The sequence below is a fragment of the Passer montanus genome, unplaced genomic scaffold (assembly GCF_014805655.1).
Source record: "Passer montanus isolate IOZ18808 unplaced genomic scaffold, ASM1480565v1 scaffold2, whole genome shotgun sequence".
Classification (NCBI taxonomy): Eukaryota; Metazoa; Chordata; class Aves; order Passeriformes; family Passeridae; genus Passer; species Passer montanus.
The window spans coordinates 9,730,570-9,758,197 of NW_024366591.1; the positions used below are offsets into that span (position 1 = coordinate 9,730,570).

General features: G+C 36.1%; 1 protein-coding gene across 1 annotated transcript in view; it reads right to left on the bottom strand.

The window, feature by feature from the left end:
* The window catches only part of LYST (lysosomal trafficking regulator), an 88,985-nt gene that overhangs the window by 13,672 nt on the left and 47,685 nt on the right, over positions 1-27,628 (bottom strand). Inside the window, exons 18-42 of the mRNA XM_039707245.1 lie at positions 26,435-26,608; positions 26,008-26,157; positions 25,277-25,414; positions 23,275-23,473; positions 21,666-21,797; positions 18,956-19,598; positions 18,339-18,516; positions 16,037-16,206; positions 14,336-14,566; positions 13,270-13,436; positions 12,643-12,795; positions 11,248-11,439; positions 10,572-10,750; positions 9,386-9,592; positions 7,931-8,107; positions 7,389-7,465; positions 6,286-6,474; positions 5,379-5,524; positions 5,194-5,290; positions 4,465-4,526; positions 3,935-3,990; positions 2,573-2,725; positions 1,993-2,237; positions 1,089-1,155; positions 66-222 (exon numbers count right to left, since the gene is read on the bottom strand). Coding sequence (XP_039563179.1) covers positions 66-222; positions 1,089-1,155; positions 1,993-2,237; positions 2,573-2,725; positions 3,935-3,990; positions 4,465-4,526; positions 5,194-5,290; positions 5,379-5,524; positions 6,286-6,474; positions 7,389-7,465; positions 7,931-8,107; positions 9,386-9,592; positions 10,572-10,750; positions 11,248-11,439; positions 12,643-12,795; positions 13,270-13,436; positions 14,336-14,566; positions 16,037-16,206; positions 18,339-18,516; positions 18,956-19,598; positions 21,666-21,797; positions 23,275-23,473; positions 25,277-25,414; positions 26,008-26,157; positions 26,435-26,608 — 4,339 coding nt within the window. The remainder of the gene's footprint in view (positions 1-65; positions 223-1,088; positions 1,156-1,992; positions 2,238-2,572; positions 2,726-3,934; positions 3,991-4,464; positions 4,527-5,193; positions 5,291-5,378; positions 5,525-6,285; positions 6,475-7,388; positions 7,466-7,930; positions 8,108-9,385; positions 9,593-10,571; positions 10,751-11,247; positions 11,440-12,642; positions 12,796-13,269; positions 13,437-14,335; positions 14,567-16,036; positions 16,207-18,338; positions 18,517-18,955; positions 19,599-21,665; positions 21,798-23,274; positions 23,474-25,276; positions 25,415-26,007; positions 26,158-26,434; positions 26,609-27,628) is intronic.

Genomic DNA, 27,628 nt, shown 5'->3' on the forward strand with positions numbered 1-27,628 from the left:
GCATTCCTGGGTTATTGGAACAAGGCCCAGATGTAAAAGGCAAGTACAGGCAAATGCAACCTTACCTTGATAAGCTAAAAACATTTTAGTAAAAGGTGGCAGTCTAACCAGGAAATGAAGTACAGTTCCACTGTTAGAATAATGAGATCCATAGTGATAGGGTTGTACAGGGGGCATTGGATCATCCTCTCGTGCTCCTTTACGGTACTCTTCCTCTAAATACTAGAAAAAGAGGAGAGAATGAAAAAGAAAATCACAAACCTTCTCCTTAGATGCATTCCAACAACAAAAAGAAGTGCTTGCCTAAATTGTTTAGCAATAAACACTCAAACTCTTCAGAAGCGTATATTGAAAAGCGATTTGGAATTAAATACACTTAAGTGTCTAAGACACACAACTGCTTTTATAATCCAGCTAGGTATTGAAGTCTTCAGTCAATTTAAATTACCTACTTTCCATTTTTTATTACTTTTGCCCACTCCCCTGTCTTGTTTTCTAACACAGCAGTCTCACAGAAAAAACAGCAAATAATATAGTAGACCATGGTGACACAGACAAATTTTAAAGTCCAGATGCAGATGCTATAATTCCCCAGTATGTTGCTATTTCCTACAGCATTTAAAACATTTTGAGAAAAAAAATTAAAAAGCACCATTGTCATAGTAGGGCATGTTAAAATAAAGTACTTGAGGGAGGACAGCGTTTCTGTTATCAAACAGAACAAACAGCTACAAATTCCACCAAAGTAATGTCAACTAAACAGCAGTAAACTATCTTCCTGATCTTTAGGGATCTTTAAATGTATACAAGTTCCCATACAAGGTGGTACCCATTTAAATTCCTCAAAAGTATCACATGGATGGGCTAAATTGATTTGACATTTCAGGAAAAAAACACAAGTTCCAAACATTTTACAAAACAATTCCTAGGAAATGTTTCCTGGAAATTACACTGGAAGTAAGAGCTCTGTAGCCATGAAATACTGTATTTGTGGTTTCTTCTTCCCCAATAAATATGTTATAAAAACTAAAGCCACGGTGTCATTTATACATGGGACAAAGGCAAGAAGAAAACATTATCCAAATTACCTTGTAAGTATCCACATAACGATCCTCTTTTTCTTTAGACTGCACAGCTATTGGTTTGACCAGGTTTCTGCAACAAAAGCAGTACCGATATGTTGTAATTTTTATTACAATATTGATTCACATCATTAAGAATAACACCTTTTATACAATGAAAAGGCCAAGGAAAACTTAACACTTTTCAAGAAAGTTCAGAAAATAAAAAAACAACTTTTAGTTAGTGCTAAAGGCAAACTCGGATCCACAGCACAGTAAATGCCAAGCGCCTCAGTCAAATCAGAGGCATCTTATAAAGGCAAAGACACAGTGCACACAAATGTTGGATCCACAGCACAGTAACAGGCAAGCAAATGCCAAGCACCTCAGTCAAATCAGAGGCATCTTATAAAGGCAAAGACACAGTGCACACAAATGTTACAATTAGCATAACAAATTTATTAGGGTGGGACAATTCACTCAAATCCATTCAAATAAGACTGATTTTGTAAAATTAGCATAAATTTATTAGGGTGGGACAATTCACTCAAATCCATTCAAGTAAGACTGTGATTTTGTAACTGGCTAAGTAATTTACAATATTATTTCCTTTTATATTTAATTTTTGCTAATTGGCCTGGAGGTCTGTAATCATATGGATTTAAACATAGAGCTTCTATTTAATTCTGTGAATTATACATAGCTATTAAGACAGTGTAAGTCCAATACACTGCATTTGAATCTACACACCTGTTTTATTTCAATATCCCAGGCAAAGCAGCCACTTACTGTAAAAGCCCAGTTATCAGAGATGAGGCTTGTCCCTGAATAGTTCCATTTGTGTATGTGTGCAGTTTAGTACAAAGTTAAAAAGCTATATAGGATCATGAGTTCAAGTATTTGAAAAAAAGTTTCAAGCATTTCATATTACCTATATACCGAGGGATCATTTAGGTCCAGCGTTTCATTGGTGTAGTCAGAAAGTATAAAAGGAAATACTGGATATTGCATGAGATCATTGAAGGAACGACCTGCATGTTTGTTTAAATGAGTCAGATATTCAAAGTTAGTAATCTGTCCTGTGCACCACAGGTGGGTCAAAGCAGTAATGTTTCCATATTCCAAAAGGTTAGGCAAATTGTTAGTCAAGATGTTGTGGTACACATCATCACGGACCTAGAAGAAAACACCATAGATTTAATAATACAATTTAGAAGTTTAAAACTACCAAGAGTAAGTTTCTCTCATTTTGTATATTTCCAGATATCTACTGTAAGAGAATAATGTCTAGTATCACTAAGATTCTTTAATGTCTTAATATATCAGAGATGTGTTTTACAACATACCTATGATCAGCCAGAAGCCTAGCTGAGCCAAGTTCTTTCAAAGGTATTAGGCAAAATTTAATTAGTCCATGCAACAGGTCTCCCTAAAACCTAATGCATGAATATACATCTTATAAAGACAGAGAAAATGCTTTGGTGTATTACTCCACATTGGTGCCACAGTACCTTTGTATTATCGAAAGCCAAGAGTAAAGTTCTGCCATTTGTTAAAAAGATTTCCACAGCATTGTCTCTTAACTGCCACCAGCGCTTATGAACTTCCTTAATTTCCTCATAGGTCCAAGAAAATGATGCTGGTTCAGTTTCACCATGAAAACTCTGCAGAATTTGCAATTTAGAAAGTTATTTTAAATAGTGGACTTTCCAAACAAGAAACCCTTCAATGCAGCCACTTTATAACAATACAGCATATCATAAGGCAAACTTTAATTTTAATGTAATGCTTTAATACATTGTTGTGATTTTCTTTAGCTACTTTCCCCATACACTACTTTGCTCAAAGTAGTAGGTAGAACATGACACATGCTCCTCAGCTGCTCCAGTTCCTTACGCAGCACTAGCAAGTACTGCCACATTTTCAATGGCTCTTAAGCTAAAAATACTGGACAGCCAATCAGAGCAAGCAGAGCTTTGAGAATCCCAGCTCTGACAGTCCTGTGAAGGACAAAGCAGCTGGTAGCATCTTAAATCACAGGAACTGTCTGTTCAGTAGATGCAAGGAAGAGCTCCATAAAAGCAGTTTAAAGCTTTCAGTAGTGCAATGCATATCTTAATTACTTTTACATGTTTGTTGGGTGTATAAACAACTTACACATTAGTCTTTGTATCTCAGAAGGACTGGCTCAGCTCCCATTTCCTTCATGAAACAATACTCTTGTATAGGAAATTGGAGGAGCTAGAACATCATATATAATGTAAAATTCAGGAATGAGATGCTGTGGAGCACAGCACATCCATACACCTGTGACTTTCTGCACTTCATAGTGCCCCAGCTTCCACTAAGGCAAGTTCTCAGGCACAGATCAAAGCAAACTCTGTGCACTTTGTGATGAACAAAGATCAAAGCAATGCACTGCAAGGTGCAGAAGCCTCTCACATCACCTGTTCCTCATCCCCCCCCCCCGAGTCCCAGGCCCACATCTTTCCTGTTTTCTTCTATCACCGCGAATTCCTCCCCCCCCAGTCCCAGGCCCACATCTTTCCTGTTTTCTTCTATCACCACGAATTCCATACCCGGGGTTACCAGAAGCAACACAAACCAAACTAATCTGTTTGGCTAGCTTTGTCCAGAGATCTCTAACTCTAGTACTACTGCCACTGAAATTGCTGAAGAAGAAAGCTACTCATGGCCATAGTTTGGAACTGCCACTGATTCAGTACTACTGCCACTGAAATTGCTGAAGAAAGCTACTCATGGCCATAATTTGGAACAAAAACTGGACAATATGTTCTAACACTTACCGAATTTGAAAGCTACTCATGGCCATAGTTTGGAACAAAAACTGGACAATATGTTCTAACACTTACCGAATTTTCAATTGTGTCTGAAGCATTATCTTCAACAAAATACATGCCACATTTTCCTACAGCAAAAAATACTTATGAAAAGGTACATGATATTGCACAATGCATCTTTGGGTTATATAAACACTAGTCATGAGTTAAGAATGCTAAGAATAGTACCTGGGGCAAGACAGTACTTGACAGAAATACAATTTATCATTCCTCATCTGTTAACAAGTGGTCTGCAGATCTTAAAACTTACTGGCAGTTCAAACAGCACTCACGAAAACAGTAGAGAAGAAAGGCAAAATTGATCTATAAAGTATGTAATCCACAAAGTCAGGCAAGAGCTCAATTACTTATATAAACCTGGCAAATTTTTTATATACGGCAGACTTTTACTGTATTTATACAATAAATGCACAAAAAAAATGTATTTACAAAGATGAAAATTCTACTTACCTAGCAACAGTTCACCAGCAAGCAGACTTTTACTGTGTTTATACAATAAATGCACAAAAAAATATATTTACAAAGATGAAAATTCTACTTACCTAGCAACAGTTCACCAGCAGTCTCTCTAGAAGGTGCTACACTTACACATCTTCGATTAACTCTGAAATATTTCAAAGTGGAAATGCTTATGGATTATGGAAATGCCTATCCTTATGGATTTATGTACCTTTTAGCAGGTCTAAAACCAGCCTAAACCACACAGACTCCAAGGTTCAAGGTTTCTCCAAGTTGTAGCTGAAAAAACTGTCCAACAACATGACTAATGGTTTATTTCCCAAAGAGGGAAAGAAATAGAACCTCAACTTTCTAGACGTGCTTATGAGTGTATTTGTACTTACTTTGCATGTTCTCTGCAGTTATTTCAGGCTGTATTAGTGCCTGTAACAGGTGGCAAATTGACATAACTGCAGAGCTGAGTAATGCAATGATAAAAGCAGAGAGGATGGAAAGGCAATTTGCTTTTGAACTCTGATGGAAAGACCTACCAGATCTCAGATATCTAGGACAGGCAGTGCTACTAAGCAAAAATAAGATCTCTTCAGGTTATCCCACAGGTCCTATCCACAGCACACCAGTATTAGATAGCTCTAATCTTTTGCTTTTGAGTAAAGCAAAATGCCTAGCATTTTTGACACTGTTCTCATTTCCCACTTGATTTTTTTTTAAAAAATGTTTTTAAGACCAAAAAAACAAAAAGGTTTTTAGACAGCTATTTCATCTGACTGGGAAAAGATAGGAAAGAGAAGTATGTGTTATTCAAAATGTACCTTATATGTTCACTTGCTGCTTTGTCCTTTACAGTAGAGGAATGAGAAGAATGTGTTTTGTCTTCAAATAAGTAAGACAATGGCGTTTTTATCACACCTATAAGGACATCACAAATAATAAGATAGTAACAGTCATTACAATTCAGACATTATGCTACATTCAGAATTGAAGATGTTTTAATTACCTTCCTGTTTTTGCCTGTCTGGGAGAAGGTATTTGTTTGGAATAGTTAGGTAGCACCTCTGCAAGCGGCGCCTCTCTCTGTTTGGTCCCTCTGTTGGATCCAGTTGCCAGGAAGTTGGGTAATAGACTGGGTCATACCAGAGTGCTCTGACAAAAAAGATGTGTTAGTAGTTAGGCAGCTGGGCAGTATATGTGCTTATAAATTCTGCTCTTTAGCAAGTAGACAGACAGAAGTTGCACAGAAGTACACTGGGCAATTATTTCTGAAAAAGTATTAAAAGACTGAATTCTCTAGATTATTTTTATGAGCTATTCCATTGAATGACTTTTCACAAGCTGCTACTGTAAGACTGTTCTTGGAGTTACTCACTCTAATGAAAACAGCAATACAATGCATCCAATACTATTTTGAAAACTCCACTGCTGCAAACATGAGATAATGCTAGTTCTGCAGGGGTGAAGACACCCTAGTTTGGTTTCTTATCAACATCAACATTAACATTCTTTGTTCTACAATATTTAGTGAACAGAGTATCTAGATGATAATGTGAATAACATTACCCCAAAAATGCTTTTTACTCCATCTATGTTGTGCAAGATATGAAAACTAAAACGAAAACTTTTAGGACACTCTCCATTGTATTAGGCACAGCAAAATGTATATGATGAAAAAAACTGTCTAAATGGGATAGAAATACTACCTGACCCTAAAAGATAGGGTAAAAAAAAAAATCAAGCCTACTTTTGCTAACCATCTGATAGGCTTGGTAAAAGATGGTTATCAGATGGTTAGCAAAAGTAATTCTGATTTTAGTATCATCTCCATTTTGTATGCCTCTGATTAGAATGAGAAGCACATGTCAGGCATCAAGTCTCTCTCACTTTTTCCCTGAGATGAGAAAACTCACCGATCATGTGTAAGCTGCTGAACAAGTTCCTGCCAATGTCTGCTGGCACTCAGCTCTGCCTTATACATCCCCCTGATGTGCTGAATTACTTTCTTCCTTTCCATTCCTTGTGACAGTGACACAGCTTGTGTGACGTCTCCAGCTATTTTAGAAATGTCTTTAGACTTTGTATCTAGACGCTGAAAGAGACTGAGGAGAAGAGCTGTGGTTTAAAATGCCAAATAAACACACTGAAAAGGAAAAGACACCAAAAATGTCTCATAAAATACAATCAGTTTGGCAGTAGATATGTAAAGTTCTTGTTACAGAAGATGCAGAACAACTTAGCCTACATAATGAGATTCATGAATACCTTCTGCTTCTTAGCCATCAAAAAACCTATTACTTTTGGCCAAAGACAAGACAAGCCAGTAAAGATCAATGGCTATGTATTAACGTGCTTGACTAATTAATGTACACTCGTGACAATAAAAATCTGGAGTAAGGACACTAATTTACCACTGATTAAATCTCCTAAATCATTCAACATAATAAAGTCTTAAACTTGTCTGTGGGAACTTGACTAAGCTGACCTTTACAGCTACTGCACTTGCCTACTTTAAAGCACATCATGTGTGCATCTCAAATCTAATTTCATGGCAAAGCCTGAAATTTAAATAAATGGAAAACTATCTACCACCATGTACTGAAATTTACAATTACACCAAGGAGCAGTAGTCTACATAGCTCACAAAAAGATTAAAATTGTATACTGAATACAGTATTTCATTTGTTGAAAATCAGTTAGTTGTAGGGACATTCAATTGCACAGACCGCAGCAACAGGAGAGGTGATTGGACAGATGCAATAGTCATAAAATTAAGGGTGAAATGCCAAATGTGCAAAAAACCAATTCAGTATTGTGCTTCACACAATGTCATTTATTATACAACCTACCAAAATGCATATGCCTATAATATAATAGCATACTTAAAAACATGAAAGCTAGTGATGCTGTTAATTTGAAAAAAAAGCCATCCATAATCACATAGGCAACTTTGCAATGGGAAGTGCTGAACAGAGAACATTTCTTAAGGTTCTTGCAGCCCCTCTAAGGTACTTACTTCTGCCGATTATTAGCCATTGTCTTCTCCCAAGCAGCTTTGTTAACACCTTCTTCCATCTCATATTTCTTCTGATCCTGAATGGAAGTTTAACACATTATTTTCTTTTCTCTGATGGACAAAGTAAGGAAGGGGAGGCTAAAGGGTATGCCAGTTTTAAAAAGGAAGCGTGATGAAACTGTTAAACTGATATCTTCACAGCATTTAAAACTAGCAAGGCTTCATTTCAGTTACTGCCATTTTATTATATTTATATATAATTTTTCTCTTTGTAAGAAATCAAAAATTATTTTCTTGAAAATAAGAGATACTAGTAGCTTATTATGAACTCTAATTTTCCTCTGGATTAAATAATATGTTTAACCAAGAAGCTTGTGAGCTTGCTATGAAAATTAAGAGTATGTGACAGAAATACTGATAATCCAAATAGAATTCCCAAAAGCATAAGCCATCCACCAAAGAATACCACAGTCTGCAGTTAAACTCTGATCAACTGTCTCAAATACATTCAGTTTTTAAAGCAAAGTTTTTAATTCACAAACCTCTTTCAAAGCTTTTATTAAATCTGGTTTTGGTCGTGGGCTCAGGGGAATGCATTTATAGCCACAACTTTTCAGTGCATTCATTAAGTCTCCTGCTGCTCTTTGTTGTTCTTTGGTCATTCCATCACTGTGATTGTGCATTAACTCATACAAATAGAGCACTAATTTAGGTCCATGCTAGAAGATGAAAAGAAGGAAAGAGGAGAATGTATGGTCATGCTCATTTCCACAACACTGAGCAATATTTTCCCCACCATTTTTATTCCCTTTTCTAGTCAGACTGTGCAGATTTTTTCTAATTATTCTCTAATTTAAAGAAAAAGACAGCTTTAATGGTTAAAAATAAACTTTTATAAAACTAGAAAAACATGCTGAATTTTACCCTCAAATGTTAAAATTTGCCCCAGCATCTTGTGACTTTTCAAATGGCTTGCTAGAAAACTCTCTCTTCCCCCAGTACTCAGCTCCTGCAGCCTTACTTATACTTCTGGAAATATGCGCCAGAGACTTCTAATTTTGCATGCCAAGAACACTACACCTCATTTGATTAATCAAATTGGAAGTGACAGATAATGAAGTTAAGCAGACATAAGTCATAAATGCATTCAACATGACACTCCCACACAGAAGCCACTGTTAGTATATCAGATCTTTTCTACCTGATAAAATTTATTTATTTGAACAATGTGTATGTGATCAGAAATATGCGAGTACCATAAACTAATCCAATAAATACTTTCTCTCCTTAGTATACAGTGACTCAATCTGTGGCATGTCTTTTATTTCATTCTTGCAGTTCCTGAAGATCTCCAGCTGCAACATTCCTACCTGATTTCTCCTTGAAACAACACAAAAACAATTGCTTTCAAGCTTGCACTAACATAGCACCATTAGAAGCTTTCTTCTGACAAACTCAGAAAAGCAGGGAGAGCTTATTCAGCTTTTTAACTTAAGAAAATGGAATACACAATTTCACTTTAAGATCTAATAAAGGCTAACTAGGAAAAGAGAGAGTACTGCTTTGGATGAGGATTGACTGCTTCTTGAAATCTAGTTGCAATCAATTCTTACAAGCTTCAGGAAATCTGCAGTTAAGAGTTCCAAACCAAGGACAATTCCTTCCTCAATTTGCTTTTTTAGGGCATGTTAATTCCTAGCTTCCTCAGTAAAATCCTTAATCTTAAAACTATCATCACTTTTTGTCTCTGCACAGCACAGGGGATATGTTTGATGCAGAGCAACACCTACATACCCAGACTTAATTCTATCTGTCCTCAGGATAGTATCACAATTGCAGAGGTACACACAGGTGTTTTGTATGACAATTGTCAGTCACTAAACATTGCTCAAGTACCAGTGAAGAACTTACCTCATACAGTTCTAAATAACTGTAAAATCTAGACAAAAAATTGAATATAGGTTTTAGAAACTTCTCCCAAAAACTCTTGAGCTTACTTGCAAAGTTGGGCTAAGACAGTCACGCAAAATCTCTTGCTGCTTTACTTCGTGTGCCATCTCCAAAGCCTGCTTCCTCTCCTGCAGAGGACTTAGAGGAGACAAGCTATGCACAAGGAGCCTCCCAAGCTGCGTACGGAATGTGTCCTTACATAACAAGAGGATTCTGTTCCACTGCTGTTTTGGAGTGCTCATTCTGCTGGTGCCCTAAGTAATGGAGACAACTTTTTAATATTACAGGATTAAGACTTTCTTCTATCAAGTTTTTCACACTACAAAATAAACACAGTAGGATCAAAATGCAAGACAAACTTTTATCTACCAAAATAAGTGGTTTGGTTTAGTATAGTGATTATTATTATGGGATTAAGGCATTCTACTAAAACAAAGTGAAAATTGTGATGTAAAGGATATAAAAACCAGAGGGTTTCTTTATTGCTCATTTTAATCAACAGCCCTTTTACATTAATCACCAGTTTCTGAACAGATTACCTCAAAAGATTAGTGAGAAGGCACTGGAAGGAGATGTGTGTGTTCACAAGAAAAAACTTGCCATCTTTGAAAAGTACTACAAATATGGTACAATATAAAGATAATACACCTATCAAATGTAATTTTTCTGAGCTAGAAAGAAAATTATGTAGAACTGCTTTTACCAAGATAACCTAAGGAAGACTAACAATACACTTTGTATTATTCAAGTAAAAACTGATTGCCTTGGAAATGCTGACAAGCTAACACCTGTATGTTAGAAGACTTTCACCACTTTTTAAAGAATTGAATAAAGAGAGTTCTCCTTCCCAACTCTAAAATATACTATCAACAAATTGCTCAAAAAATCTCCACCACCTGTGGATGCACAGAAGATCTGGTTTTATAGGCTTCAGCAAACCTAAATGTTGAAGTTTAATAGACCAAGCAAATTTTCATAGTAAAAGAAAGTCTATTTAAGTTCTGTGCTCTTGTTCAAGAAGAATTTTGCTAAATGAAAAGTAAAAATCAGAACAGATCCATTTTTTATTTTACAACTGCAAATTAACTGGGAAGCAACAATTTTTAATGCCACAGCTGAATGGACAGAGGCAGTAAGAAAAGCATTTATGAACAGAATACACTATGCATGAAAGTTACTAATAAAGGAACCTTATGAAATATGCTTTAATGTGGAAAGCATCTAATTACTTACAATGGATACTTTGATTCCTTCCACCAACATTTTGACCATTTCTTTAAGAAAAGGATTTACTCTGCTAGTCAGTTCTTGCTGGCTTTCTTCTTCGGGAACTTCCAGCTGGGATGCTGAAAGTCTGCTTTGACTTGTATTTTCTGTTATACCCAGTACATCAAGGCACTCTTCGGTAGAGGCTTAAAATTTAAGAGGTACATATTGATCAGTACCATCTCAAGCAAGACAATCCTACAAACCTTTAGTTGGTACTATATCAAATACTGCCTTTACTAATGTATTTACCACACTTACAGTCTCTCTTGCTTTTGCAGAATTTGAACTAGCTCTCAAAGTCATCAAGTCTTGCTAACCAATGTAGCCATCTCATAGAAAAATTACATTTTAAGAGAGCAGATGCTCCCTTTGGCAGTTAAATCTTCATGTAATAATTCATGCAGTTAACAGATGAATGGACCAATGTAGAAATAAAACAACTTGTTCAGTTCATTCAGATAAAAACATTACCCAGATTGCCAGTTACATAATACTGACAAATCATAGAGAACAATGCTTTATGGCTAAAATCCACTAAACTCGTGTCAATAGAACAACTTTCCTCTCGAACACTTCAGCATTACAAAAGCAAGAATTCATTTTTTCATCCAAACAGAAACAAAACAAAAAGAAATCCTACCTAAATAAATGAGCCTGTTAACAGCCAAAACAGTCAGCCTCTGTAACCTTTGTGCAAACTCAGACTCAGTGGCTTGGATAGGATTTTCTTGGCTCATTCTCCGCTGCATCATCATGTTGAATTCCTCACTTGCTAGTGAGCGCATTTTCACCAGCAGAGCATCAGACTGAGCAAGTGAAAACTTCCTGGAACCTTTAAAAAGAGAAGCATGAATAGAATTCTACTGAAACACACAAAAACTCCATCACCTAGCAACTACTTTCAACCAAGGATTTCACATTATTTAATGAAACAAACATTTGAAATATATCCATATCAAAGGGAACCTAAGTGTCATTGGGTGTTTGTCTTTCTTATTTTTAATTTTTAAGGCTTTTTGAGAATAAATATATAAATTTCAAATAATAAGTAATACCATGAGATGAGATGAGATTTATGGCGTGACTTCCATATCTTTTTGCTAAACGTTCAATCCCACTACTTTTACTCCTCTTTTTATCCTCTTTTTATGTATAAATAGGATAAAGGATTAAAGATTAGTGATAGACCAAAATCCTGCATATTGCAGAGTGGGTTCATCAGCACAAATTATGTGCCAGACATATCAGCAAACACTTTTTGTACCATACCTACTGACACTAATAGAAGCACAGTATTTAACTTACAAGTATACTCCTCAGAATTTTCTTGAAATTAACTGGGAGGCCTTGACTTTACTTCCTTCTTTTGGAAACAACTATTTTTATTTACCTTTAGTGCTTTACCAAGTTCACTAATACAAAAACATTTTCACTGTACTGAACATATATATAAAATATTTTACTTGGTTGATGGAGAGGGGGGTCTCAAAAGCTGACCATCAAGAGAAACATTGCCAAGAGAAACATTGTTTACATTGCCATAGTAAACAGGAAAGAGTGTTTGTCAGGTTTTTTAACCGTATCTTTTGTGAAGACTTTAATGCAGCTTTATTTGTAAGAGACATATAAAATCAACTTACATCTAACTCTAAAACCTTTACAGAAGGACTGACTAGCTATCAAATACAGGGAAAGTATTACTGCTAAAGCTAGAACGCAATACAGGTTTTAAAAACACAACCACAGCGGCACTTCCAAATATAAATTTGGAGTGGCAGGTACTTATTTCAGGACAGTCTCTAATGAAAAGTTGTGCAACAAAGCAATCCCCACATCATAGCCATGTTAGTTACAAGCACTACCCTTGATTTTGGCATTGACTTACTGCGAGGTTGGCTATTACAAGCATTATAAATTACTTTAAAAACATCTTTACTAAGCAACTTAAGAGAATCCCCAAAGGTGGTAATACCCTGGAATCATCAAGTAACACACACAGGAGCAAGCACAAGAAGGCCACCCTGCTGCTACTCACCCGCGATGCCTTTGCGCTTCTGAAACATTGCGCGATGCGGTGCCGAGGGCGCCGGGGCTGAACTGGCCTGCTCCTGAGCATCTTGGCTTGCTGTGGTTCTTATCAACTCAATGGCTGCTTGAAGAACTCTTAACTGCAGAACAACTGCCATATCTAGAGAGACAGGCATACAAAGTGTACAGGACATCTTCAGCAATGTTTACGAGATGTTCGTAACAAGTCAAACCACAACATGGGTCAAGAGCTACAGAACTCTAGATTCCACAGGAGTCACACAAAGTCACTTTGTTCTGCCACAGATACAGACACTGCAGAAATGAGTTGTCATAGAAAAGCCATTTAATTTGATCACTCTAAAACAAGCTAAATGAAACTGTGCAGAATGTTTTCATTTAAATATCCTTAAAGAACTTTTACAGTCACTGTTTTTTCAGATTAGCAGCACACAATTCTTGACCACAAGGCAGGCTCCTAAGGGAAACTACTAATTTGAGAATCACTTAGAAGAGAAAGATTCATCACCAGAAAACTCCCCCTTCTCCCTCAGCAGGAATATTAAACAGAAAACAGCGGGGAAGGGATTTACTTTTCCAGTCCCATGACCCCAAAAATTAGCAGACAACTTACTTTGCATCCTTGCATTTTTACTATTTTGGAGATGACCCAGCAGCACAATGAGGTCTTCAATAACACGAAAATATTGAGAACCTGAGGAGCTGCAGGCATGAATTGCAACTGCTACCAGCAGCTGTTGTATATCGCATGCAAGTAACTTGTAGTCATTCAAGGGAATGCTGCAAACAAAGTTGTAGTTACCAGAAACATGACAATTCTAGTAGATTGTAACCCTTAACAAGACCCATTATTATTCCCCTTGCTACTTCTGCCAACTGTACCTAATATTTTGTTGTACTTCATATAAAAATGTCACTGCTGAAGACTAGAAGATTATAACTCAAGACATTACTTTAGCGTTAACTTTGGCAGATTGGATGCCTGCAAATTTTTGAGGCATTCTAATGTTGAGTGCAGCACAGTTTTATTGAAAAACAATGATGTATTACTATCAGATTTTTAAGTTAAAGGACAAGTCTGAAATCCTGTATTTCTCAAAAAGGTATCAGGACAATCTCATTTTGTAATCATGCTGAACAAAAACTATATTGAGGTAAAAAGGAAACCTTTCCATTTCTTCAGGACACCAACTAATGAAATAAAATAACAAAACCCTGTCTCTCCTTTGTTCCCTGTATAATATTTTTTAAAGTACAGTATCTTTATTGCTAATAAAGTCATTGAAGTTACTCAAAATCTCAAATATTAAATCATAGGCAGTACAGAAGAGACTTTTCTTCAGTTTTGATATTGGTCATAGAGACAGTAGAATGCTACCACTTCCTGGACCTTTATCTTACTGTTCAGATTTATTAAGAAAAGCATTGAAAGTGCAGACAGTGTGACAAACTCTCATTTTAAAATGTCATTTCACTTGAATGCTTAAGAAACATTTTATATTCCACTACACGAAATGATTAAACATTAACTTACAAGTATAAAGTTGAAAACCTCAAACCCAGTATTTTATACATGCTGTCTGATAATTTTAAAAAGTAGAAAAAATGCAATACAGGAATTTCTTGCTAGCCTGAAGGCTGTGCCTAGAATATTTGATAGCAAAAGAAACAATACTCACTTTGTTTCCAGTCCGTTGAGAGCAGCCAGCGTATTACACAACACATAGAGCAAACCATTATCAAGCAGCAGGTCTGCAACTTTTGAGCAGGAATTTATGATTTGCAGGAGGAGACAGAAGCAGTTATGCAGCAGAACGTTATCATAGAGGGAATTCTCTATTAGACCCAGAATAGGTATGACACACCATTTTCGAAAGAGTCCAACATTCTTGACATCTTCCAGATCAAATCTGTTAACAGAAATGTGAGTAAATGGCATCATAAAGAACAATCTGATAACAAAAACAGTACAGACAACTGGAATACCAGTTCTGTATCATATGCTTGTATTTTGGCAAAGATGTCCATGGTAATTTCCTACATTTCATTGTAGTAACAATACCTAGCTACCAAAAAATCCAATAAGAGAAAAATAAACTTTTCATTGAGCCACAAAGAAATGAAGTGCCTAAGAAGTAAATCTGATGTTTCAGCTAATTACCAGCTGTCTACAATATAGACTTCATGAAAATAGAGGAGTTTGTAATCAGTGCAGAAGAATGTTGCATCACCCATCCAATGTCGCTATGATAACTAATGTAGACAACAGATACAGCTTGTCATCTCTGTAACAATGTACTGACTGGCAGCAGGTTTGATATCCTATATCCATTACTGCTGAGGTTTAATTAAGTTTGGCACCTGGCTTACAGTGATTGCAGAATTCGAAGCAGTGCTTCAGACCTTCTTTTATTTATGCACTAAGAAACTGCATTACTATTATAACATTATCAGCCCATCATATGACTATTATACACACTCTTAAAAACTTGAGACATTAGACATTAGAATTATCTTTTCAGCCCCACAATAAATCCTGAAGAAGCAACAGTTCTCTGCCTTGGGACAAATTAAGTAGCTATGACTAAATACTGCAGTTAAACAAGTGTAGTTTTTGAGTGGTGAAGATCAGGTCAAGAGGCAAAAGTAATTTGGCTACAAATCCTGCAGAGGCAGCAATTGAGAAGGAAACTTTTGCAAGATTTTTCCAATTATTATATTTACAAGTGATTTCTGTACAAGCATTAAGTAGTCAGACTAATTCTAAAAATATAATTTGCTTATATAGCTGTCTGCTTAAAGGTAATCTCCTTTTCTGTCAATGTAAGGTGGCTCCTTGGTTCATGAAAATGGTGTATCTCTGGGATTTTTCCATAAAAGAGACAGCCATTTAAATTTGCAGCCAAACAAGGAAGCAGCTTGTGGTATCAAGAATTTTCCTTAATTACCCACCAAAAGCTAAGAGAAGTCTAGTGACTACTACTTAAAACTTTTAAGGATACAAACCAGTTTCCTGTAGGATCAGAGACAGAGAGAGTTAAACTGATTACGTGACATTTGAGTTCAAGGCCTCTGAGGCACTCAGAAAGTCTGAGTGTTTACAAGATCCCTGCTGACAGCCTCCATCAGATGAAGTTGCTTACAAACAGCTTAAGAGCCACAAAACAGCCTTAAGGATTTTAATACATTTCAACGTCAAAACATACCAAATAGTTCTGAATAGTTTTTTTTATGGTTGCTGACCAGCAAAGTGCACTGCTTATAACTTAAACAAGCAAAACATACCAAACAGTTCTGAATAGTTTTTTTATGGTTGCTGACCAGCAAAGTGCACTGCTTATAACTCACATATTGTTACAGAACATAAAAGCATTACTTACTCTTCATCCAAGCCAACAGAGCGGCCAAAAAGCATTGCCAAGAAGCATTCTACAACTTCCTGAGTCCCCTGATGAAGATACAGCTGGTTGGCTAACAAAGAAAAGCCACGATTCTTTAAGAACTTTTCCTTCTGCTCCCTCCTTGCTCTGTTGAAATACGCATCCAACAACTAAAAATAAATGCATAATTATGGTGTAAGAATGAAACATTTAATATAACTGCCCTGAAAGTGAAATTGTTGTCTGACATTGAAATTTTTTAAAATTCAAGATTGCAAACATCAATTATACTATTGCAGCTGCAATCTACACTGTCCTTGTTACAATCAATATTTGATAATATATTTTTGATCTGAACACACATTTTTCATCAAGTTTGGGGCAGATGAAATTAAACACAACAGTTAGCAAATGCATACATAAATACTCAAACTTTTTATATTTGTTCAATCTTACACTTCAGTATGCGTGGAAATGCATGCACAACATCCATTCTCAATAAAGTCATAAAGTCGTATTCTTTCTCAAACTGAAACAGAAATCTACCTCATCAAGTTTGAGGCAAATGAAATCAAACAACAGTTAGCAAATGCATACATAAATACTCAAACTTTTTATATTTGTTTAATCTTACACTTCAGTGTGTGTGGAAATGCACGCACAACATCCATTCTCAATAAAGTCAAAGTTGTATTCTTTCTCAAACTGAAACAGAAATCTACTCAAAGTTTTACATCTACATAATGTCATCATACAGCAACACTGTCCTTAACACTACAAAAATCTCGGAAAACATTTTGAAGCCTTAAGTCCATCTTCAGTCCACAGATGTGTGTACAACTCCTCAGAATAACTCAAAGTCAACTCTGTTACAAGCCAAACAAGGTGCAAGAACTTTTACACACTGCATCATGTTTTGTGTCGCTGACTTTCTGCACAAAGAGACTGTGTTTATGTTGCCTTGTGATTTGCTTGTTTTTGTTTGTTGTGTGGGGTTTTTTGGTTGTGTTTTGTTTGTTGGTTTGTTGGGGTTTTTTTTTGTTTGTTTGGTTGGTTCTTTTGTATTCATAAGGTGAAAGCTTATTTTAAAGCTCAAATAAATGTAGAAAACTGAAGGAAGGTCAACAAAAATATTAAAACCCCATCACATTTCCAACATGTTAACCGTACTGGTTCACATATTTTTAGGAGAAAACATTTGATATAGGCCTACTTTAATGACTCCTTGTTGTATGAGAGGAGATGGGTGGTTCACCAGAACTATAAGATAATCAGGTTGGATAAGTTTGTCCATCACATCTTCTAGCATGACAATCCATTCTCAATAAAGTCAAAGTTGTATTCTTTCTCAAACTGAAACAGAAATCTACTCAAAGTTTTACATCTACATAATGTCATCATACAGCAACACTGTCCTTAACACTACAAAAATCTCGGAAAACATTTTGAAGCCTCAAGTCCATCTTCAGCCCACAGATTGTGTGTACGACTCAGAATAACTCAAAGTCAACTCTGTTACAAGCCAAACAAGGTGCAAGAACTTTTACACACTGCATCATGTTTTGTGTCGCTGACTTTCTGCACAAAGAGACTGTGTTTATGTTGCCTTGTGATTTGCTTGTTTTTGTTTGTTGTGTGGGGGTTTTTTGGGTTGGTTTTTTTTTTGGTGGTTGTTGTTTGTTTTTTTTTAGGGGGGGGGGGGTTGGGGGGTTTTTTTGTTTGTTTGTTTGGGTTTTTTTTTAATCCATAGGGTGAAAGCTTATTTTAAAGCTCAAATAAATGTAGAAAACTGAAGGAAGGTCAACAAAAATATTAAAACCCCATCACATTTCCAACATGTTAACCGTACTGGTTCACATATTTTTAGGAGAAAACATTTGATCTCAAACAAGGTGCAAGCACTTTTACACACTGCATCATGCTTTGTGTCACTGACTTTCTGCATTGTTGCTTCCATTTACAATGGTAATGCTATCAATAAGCTCTTAGGGCCTTTGGCTTACATTATGGACTACATTTATCTATTCAAAGAGACTGTGTTTATGTTGCCTTGTGATTTGCTTGTTTTTGTTTGTTGTGTGGGGTTTTTTGGTTGTGTTTTGTTTGTTGGTTTGTTGGGGTTTTTTTTTGTTTGTTTGGTTGGTTCTTTTGTATTCATAAGGTGAAAGCTTATTTTAAAGCTCAAATAAATGTAGAAAACTGAAGGAAGGTCAACAAAAATATTAAAACCCCATCACATTTCCAACATGTTAACCGTACTGGTTCACATATTTTTAGGAGAAAACATTTGATATAGGCCTACTTTAATGACTCCTTGTTGTATGAGAGGAGATGGGTGGTTCACCAGAACTATAAGATAATCAGGTTGGATAAGTTTGTCCATCACATCTTCTAGCATGACATCTGGTAGGATTAGGAGAACTCCACGCAAGAGATCATATAACCCACAACAGATAAGCACAAGATAGTCTTCTGCACATCTGAAAAGAGAGGAATAGGTTTCACCACAGCAGGAACGATTAAAAAATGTGAAATTGTAATTCTTGAGGGACACAAAGAGGGTTCAGGTTAGAAATTTGGAAGACATAATTTCTCCATACTCCTAGCCACCAATCTTCATTAACACTTAATTTTAGATGGCAGACAGTAAACCGGATAAACCAACCAGAGCTACTTTTTATGAGCAGTTCCCACTTTTACTGTACATAGCAAAAATCCTAATTTTTTAAATTTGTTATATAAATACAGCAAAAACTGAGAAAACAGAACATTCTATACACTAAAAGCTTAATAAAGTGTGCATGACAGCTATTGAAAACATTCCTTTAGTTTTCAGAATTTGAATTTTTATGGTATATTAATCAAGAACAAGAACTGAGAAATTAAAGCTCATGTTACATTATTCTTTTGTGTGCTTACCTGTCATCAGGGCTTTCAGATGGCTTTGGGGTATTCTCATTAGGTGAAGAAAAAGCAAGACTGTCCCAGTCTTCAGGAAGAACATTCTTGTCAGCAAAGCTTGGCCAGCGAGCAATGGCTGACGATGCTCCAAGAACAGAGAATGCCAAACCCAGCCCCGCAAAGTTACCCTGCCCCTTCTGAAATGAAGGCAGTCCTTTCAGATTGTCTGGACGACGCAGCGATGCCTCAGCTGCACCACCACCACCAGCAGCTTCACTACATTTCAGTTCTGTATCAGCTTCTTTACTCTCTAGTGCACTTTCAGATAACTCCACTTCTTTTGCGATATCCTCAAATGTTTCGGCAGATGTTAGCTCTGAGTCACAAACTGTTTTTGCAGACTCACAGCTGCTAAGGAAGAGTTCTTCCTGTACTCTCTTTATCGTTTCAGAACTTTCTACAAAACCAATTCTACTCTGAAGATCAACGTAGTCACGCTCACCGAGGATCAGCAGGTCATCAACACTGCTTCCCACTCTTTCAGTCAGCCTCTTTTGATGAACTTGGGGTGAGGAAGTAGGTGATGCTGGTAAGCTTTTAGAAAGCCTTCTAGGTGCCTGAGAGCTTATCTTCTGCTGTACAGTAGCCTTGGAAGTGCTCTCTAGAGAAATAAGGATATCTTAAGCGTTCCTTTCACACTAAAACCCAGCTTTTCTAATAATGTTACACTCTTCAACTATTTAAAATTGTAGTGACTCAAGTTAATTTTATGTGCAAAACCGATTCAATGCCTAACATCGCTCAGATTTGGTTAATCAAAGTAGAAATACAAAACTATCATGCAGCCATATATTTAGCAAGTCACAAATGCAAAAGAAACAAAATACAAAATAATTTTTGCCAATATACTGGAGTTTTGAGATTTAAGTTATGATCCTTTCACCTAACCTTCAGCAGGAACTTTTACAGAATCACAGTGGGTAGAGACACATCTGGAGGTGTCTACACCAGAATCCTTGCTCAAGGCAGGGTCAAATAAAGCAACTTGTTCTATCTGAAGGTTGGTGTAAGAGGTCCAATCTGCAGTGTTTCAGTGGACATCAAATTTCTACTCAGCAACTATTTTGCACCAGGGTTTTACACATACTTCAAATTTAGAACAAATAACTACATGTTTTAATTAACAGTGCTTGCTTTTAACTGCATATTTTGACCTGAAACAGTCAAACTTTCAGAGCATATAACGAGTCTTTAACAAAATATAGTTTTGAGAGAGAAAGAGGTCTGTATACTGGTAGAAGCAGCTACCTGTAAGACTAGGAAAAGGAGAATTTTTTTCATTCACAAGTATTTTGAAAACTATGCATCAGTTAGTACTGAGGCAATGACCATGCATTAGGAATGTATTTTTTAATGAGAAATCTATCAAATATATGAAACAAATACATGAATATACATACACACATACATGTGCCAGCACAGCCAGACCAAGCTGGCCTTCACACAATAAGGGGGGCCTACACAGCTGCAGTAGTCTTAAAGCCAAGCTTTCACACACATCAGCAGGTAGTACAACAAATTGCAAACCCACATGCAGCTATTCTATTTTACAGAATCACACTTTGTTAAGGTGTTGGAATGGACCTTTAAAATCTTCTAGTCCCAGCAACTCCTGCCATGGGCAGGACACCTGCCACTACACCAGGTTGCTCAGAGCTTCATCCAACCTGGCCTTGAGTACTGCTGGGCTGGGGCATCCACAGCCTCCCCAGGCACCTTGTTCCAGTGTCTTGCCACCTTCACAGTGAAAAATTTATTCCTACTATCCAACCTAAACTTCCCCTCTTAATTTGTACCCATTACTCCTTGTCCTATGACTATTATAGTTCTTGATTAAATATGAGATCATATAAATTATACATTTATTTTGGAAATTCAAATTAAGAATCACAAACACTCAAACATTTTCACAAAAAATGAGGTTGAGTATTCCCCTTGTACACATTAATAATGTCTGTTCAAAACCAATAATTTAGTAATACTGACATAAAAATGTACTAAAAGTACTTATTTAGAAGAATGAGTTTTCATATGTTTTCCATATAGGGAAAAGGACTGATTCCATACAAAATTTAGTACTGTGATATGTTCTTCATACTACTTTACTGAAAAAAACTAAAAAAATTTGAATAAACTTGTTTCAACTGAAGTAGTGGTTGAAGACTCAATTTCCTTTTCCTAAACAAAACAGCAACAAGATATCAACTGTAAAAGGTATTACACTGTGATAACCAGAATATAGCCAGTCACACATGATCTGAAATATATGGATGGATGTTAGGGATTATGCACAGAGAAAGAAAAGTATCAGCTTAATGCTCTCTGCCCAGACAAGATAGCTGCTTATGGCTGACTACTTCAGCTGTTGCCTGGTCAGGGCACTCTCATACATCTCTAGCAGGTCTGTTTAACAAATGAAATGGTTCTGCTTATCTGGTGCATTTCACTGCCTGAGCCGTCAGCCTGGCAATTTGTTTCAACTTAAGAATGAAGAGTAATTTAGGTAGCATGGTCTGTTCCATCCTTCTTACTCTGCTGTTCAGGCATCAAGCTCCAAGGGACAGGGGGAGCTTTGGAAATATCTGTGGGAAAGTAACACTTTAGGGCACTCTAGTCACTTGCCAAAGGATCATGTCCTAACATCCTTATTTTTCCAGTATTGATTTACCTTCCAATGGTAAAGCTGTAAATCCAGTCGGAGAAGTAATCACAAATGCAGAATTGTCTACTGACTTCCCACCACTGCTGGAATTTCTCAAGTACCTAAGTGATTCAACTTTCTCCTGGAAAATTTTGCCATCTAGAAAGAAAAGATAAGGGGGAAAGTTACATGAACGCTTTTTATGTTTGTTTTGCTGATAAATTAGACTCACAATAGTGAGTGGTAGTTACATTTGGAGGCTAATGAGAAGTGCTCAAGTCCAAACAACTGAGAAAAAGCACTTTTTGGTTTAGCGCTATGACTTCAAAGTTTACTTTAGAGCAATAAAAAAATATTATCATGTACTAAAGCAATTACATTTAAAGACAGTCCTTGCAGACATACAAGTAGTGACAACTGACTTTTTGTCATGTCAAAAACAGGTGGTTGTTCTCAAACAGCCTAAAAAGGCTTCAAGTATCAAAACGTGCATTCTCCCCTTACTCAGAATTTTACAGTAGTTAGTACTAGAGGACAGATACAGATAAACATAACTGTGCTGCCTCTGAAACTGATCACTAAAACTTGAGGTACACAGGTATTTACAAAAGGAGAAAATATTTCCAACTTGGATGATGCTTTCCATGTTTACCCAAGTTATAGCTTAGGTAGTACAATGCTAATATTAAAGCATGAACTATACATTGACATTGTTTCACATTTTTAAGAAGACCAAGAAATATTTTTTTTTTAAAGCTCACATCCATCATTTTGCCAACATGATCATCCAGTACAGATATATTAAAGCAGCTGTTGTTCTAGGTCTGCACCCCTCAAAGCCCACAAGCACTGCCAGGAGCTTGTCTGCAATGAACTGACAATGCCTCACAATGGTGTCTTGTAGTGCAAATCATCAGTTACAAAAAATGCTCCATGGGTCCTTTAGTTTTCTTGGAATTCAGTTAAAGGAAACAAGAAAGTAGAAGTGGAAAAAGAACCAAATACACATTTCTGAAGAAGTTCCATTTACAGGTGAGCTAGATGGCTTTTTCTAAATTTGCCCACAAACAAATGTCCACACAGGCAGCTGAACTTAAGCATACCATTTAGCAGCATCAAACTTGAAGCAGTTTTCTTGGAATTCAGTTACAGGAAACAAGAAAGTAGAAGTGGAGAAAGAACCAAATACACATTCTGAAGAAGTTCCATTTACAGGTGAGCTAGATGGCTTTTTCTAAATTTGCCCACAAACAAATGTCCACACAGGCAGCTGAACTTAAGCATACCATTTAGCAGCATCAAACTTGAAGAAAGTTAAAGGCATAACCACCAGAGAAATTACCTATCGTTATAGACAGAAGAAAGCTCTAAGTAAACAAAGTCTAACTGTAACCTGTTTCAGAAAAGTAAAAGTAGTTTGCAGTACTAAGGGCTATAGACAGAAGAAAGCTCTCCAAGTAAACAAAGTCTACCTGTAACCTGTTTCAGAAAAGTAAAAGTAGTTTGCAGTACTAAGTTCCAACAGTTCAATAATTTTAATATATAGTCATTAAAATACAGGGAAGAGGGTTATTTTAATATATTGGTTTATTCCCAGATTTTTATCTTATTGTTTATCTAAAGGTGGCATACTTACCTATGTGCAGGGAAAAGTAGAAGTTGGTAGGGTTGTGACAAACATATGTATTAGTGGGAGGGTGAACTGCTAAGAGGAAATTGAAGACCAGTGTCAGCAATTCAAGATCTGGGGGAGAACCAAGCACTTCTTCAATTATTTTCACAAATGACCTGCAAACCTCCCGAGGCAGAGATGTAAGGTGTCCCTCTTTATGCTCCTAGAAAGAAAGAGTAGTACAACTGTTAGCTGCTTGCAATTTTAATTTGACAAACTGTCTTTTTTCAATTGTCATGCTGTAGTAGAACAGACAAGAAAAGAAGCTCAGCTAATAAAACTGTATTCTTAAGCTACTTGCAATTTTAATTTGACAAACTGTATTTTTTTCAATTGTCATGCTGTAGTAGAACAGACAAGAAAAGAATCTCAGCTAATAAAACTGTATTCTTTAATTATGAGAGGAGCTACTGTATGTCCTGAATGGTATCTCAGTCCATCCTGCACCAAATATTACATATGTTATGCAAGTTGGTTTTTAGGAAAATGAGCATCTTCTCCATACTATATTGCCCTGTCATGAAAAGCTGGAACTTTAGAACATGAATCATCATTGAAAGTACAGTTTATTGTGGTTGGATTATATATTTGTAGAGAAATTAATAGTTGCCAATACCAGTAATTCAAACATATTAATAAATTTCTGAACAGTACCATGCAGTCTTATGTATTTCCTCTTCAGTAGCCATTTTTATAAACATACCCATTTGAGATTAATTTATATTTATAATTTCAGCTTAATCAAGAATTCTATATAGCTCAACAGCTACCTGAAAAAAATTATTGAAAGAATATGGATTTTAGAACAAAACTTCAAGAAACTTGTAGGAAACCCTGACAAAAGGGTTGAGCATAGTGATTATCTTTTCTTTCCAACTTCTCTAAATTTACCTCCCTTTTTGATATCCACGCACTTTAACTGAGATCGCTGTGAGAAAAGACTAAATGAAGTTAATTTAAGTAAGTTTTCCCAAAGAGAATGGCTTATATAGTTTCACCTTTGTTCCATCAGTCCCCATAGAATTGCCAAATCATTGACCAATTTCAATGTTTTTGTACTCAAGAAAATAACTTTCCCCAATATGCAACATGACAGGAGAAATATTATGAAACATTCTGTATCTAGGCATTTGCACTAATATACAATTTGAGACGTTAACTACAGTACTAACAAGTTCCAAAAGTAGGGAACATCACATAAAAATGAAGAAACAAAACTTACAGATACTAAAATGAGGAAAATATTCTTGTAAAAAAATCATTAAAAGAGGAATAAAACCCAATAAATACATTTTATGTGCTGAAGTGAGAAACTCAGTAATAAGGAATGCAAGATAGAAAATAAGAGTACAGGAAAAAGTGATTACAATACTTATTTTTACAAATGGATACATGTTCTATAAGCAGGAAACCCTTTCAAAATCGTGTTCTTAACAAGTGTCTATCAAAGGACTGAAGCATTTCTCTAAAGTCCTTTCTGGCAGAGCTATTTCCATGCCAGGGAGGAAGCTACTACTGTACCAAGATTTTGAGATGAGTGCTCAAACTGAGCACAGCAGGTAGGCTGCCCCATTAGGCCTCATGAGATACAGCACAGAGACCTTCACTGCTGGCACAGTATCTGGCTTCCAGTAGAAGACAAGAGCCAGCAAGAGAAATCTCAGGTCTTTCTGTATAGAAGGGACAGTTCATTTCAGCTCCTGCTAGTGTAAGAAATCTAGAGCATAGGTTTCCAGATCACACCAGATGGTTACAAGCTCTTGTCCCTCCTGCCCAGCAGTAAATGGAGCACCAGTAGGAAACTGAATCAATTTACAGCAAAGCCTGTTGAAGATGGAAGTAGTTCCAAAGCACAGAGGACAGTCTACTCAACTTTTGCTACAGAATTTAGTCCCCTCTACCCCACCCTCTCCAAATAAAAACGAGTATTTGCCAAGCACAAAGTAGGATTTCAGAGTGGAAGTACCTGCAGGACCTGACAAGTTAACAGGAAGTGATGGACCACTTGAGCTTTCAATAGCTGTTTAATGTTAAACATCTGCTGGTGATGGTTAGCTCTGATAAGGATTTCTAGAGCTGCTAACAGGGTTTCCCAAACACCTTGCTGAAAAACAAAAAAACAGGAATGAAGCTTCAAAAATATATTTGTGAGTCTACATACTGAGAAAAAAAACCCGAGCAAACACAAAGTCAAGTTAGTTTTACACCTAAGATGATGACTAAATGAGTACAAGTGGTCAGATCAGAACACGTTAGAAAGTCATCACAAAAGTAATGTTTGTACAAAATTAAGCATGCTTTAATGATTAAGCTACAAACAAATTACTTGTCTAAAATTAGTTTTGTACATTCTTAGCTATATTAACCCTGAACAGTTCTTTTAAACTGTTTAATTCCAAGACAAAACAGGTCCTCCTTAGTTTTTCCACAAAAAATTATCAATTCAAATAAGAAATCATATGCATACAGCACATTCACAGAATTTAATACACTAAGGCTACCTCCACCATTAATCATAGGAGACTGATATCACAAATAGCTATTCAAAGAAAAACAAGGAACATTAATTTGAGAAAATTGTAGCAATTAACTAACATGTTACTAACTGGAGAGATTAATTTGAGACATGATAATACTTAATTTTTTAAAAAATATTGACCTTTAGACCTGAAGTATTTCCAAAATTAAAGTATTTACCTTTGCTTTAGACCATATTTTCCAGTCAAGCAGCAGCTTTTCTAGCAACTGGACATCTTGAATAACTGCAGTAGAATCTGGGTCAAGCTGAAATTGCCCGTTTTCATTTACATAGAGAATCTCATCACTGCAGCATCCTTCAAGGAGAGTCTTAAAGAAGGGAAAATTTTTTTTTTGAGCAACAAAAAAAAAAGCCAAAAAGACAAAGCAGTACAGCTGTTCTATCCCATTTATAAAAAAATTTAAATCTTTGAAGAGGCACCAAACTCTTGATAGGGAAGACTTATCTACCTAGTCAACACCAATCTTGCTTCAAATCACTGTTCTGCCTTTGTAAAAACAGCATCAAATGTACAATTAAAATCTCATAAGTTTCTAGATTTGTCCTAATATTGAACAAAATATCAGGTTTAGAAGAGGACTTTACCTTCAGCATGCAAAATCCAACAATGCATTTCGATTTGATCAACACCCGACGAATCATAGAATAACCATTACAGTTGTCCATCTCCTGTATTCTCTGCTGATTGTATTTTGTTAAAGACAGTATAAGTTGTAGTGCTAAAGCTTGAGTGTCTTCACAGCTGCTAATCTCTACTACCTGAGGAAAAGGCAAATTTAGTAAGACAGTTTAAGTGGGAAACATCTAATAAAAAGTCTTGTTGCACTCCTAAATAATTACTTATGGATTAATCTCTTCTAAAGCATTTAAGATTATGTACAGAACCTTCATTTTGTCTGTGTGTACATTCAGATATTACACTTGAAGTGATAATTTGCATTGTGATAAATTATGATCTGCTAAGGAAATACAAGTCCCATTACAAGAATCCCTTTCAATGAAAAGAAAACTGTTCTAAATAAATTTTAAGTAGAAGGTACTTGCCATACTACAAAGTCACAAGGCTGTGAAATACATGAGCCACTAATAAGAATCAAGTGTTTGCCCTGAAAAAAGTATTTTTTGCAGTGTTTAAGCTATAAAAAAAGGTTCCTGAAGTTCTGGACTAAGTCTAGCTGTACATGTCTAACAATGAAGTTTTATTTTATCCATAAAGAGACTAGCAATTTTATAGATGAAGACCATGAATCCTTTCCCCCTCTTTGCTTTCTACAATTCTCGAATCCCAAAAGCAACTAGTATTTTTACCAAAAATATACAAGAATGAAATCTCACATTAATAGGATTTCAGGTCCTATAGGTTCTCTTGACATGTACCTGTTAATTCTGCTGTACTTACAATAATACAATTATACATCTCTATTATAAGACCTGTATTGTCTCACAGCTGATCTATTGTTTGCTTGCCTTACTGATGCAAACAGTCTTCAGCAGGATCTATAGCAGATACTCAGCATAAATTTACATAATAAAATAACACAGGTTAGGATTTTCACCTCAGATGTCGCTATCAGTGGCAAAATTACCACAGGCAGTGTCTTTATAACCATAATCTAATGTGCATTTGTAACTACTCTCACCATATCCTTCAGAACAAGACCGGAGGCATAGAAATCAGATAAATCTTAGGCCTAGAGTAGTATTTTCAATTCACTGAAACACTTCAGGGACTGCTAGCACAAATATCAGCCTCTCCACATACAGGTCACAGTTAAGCAG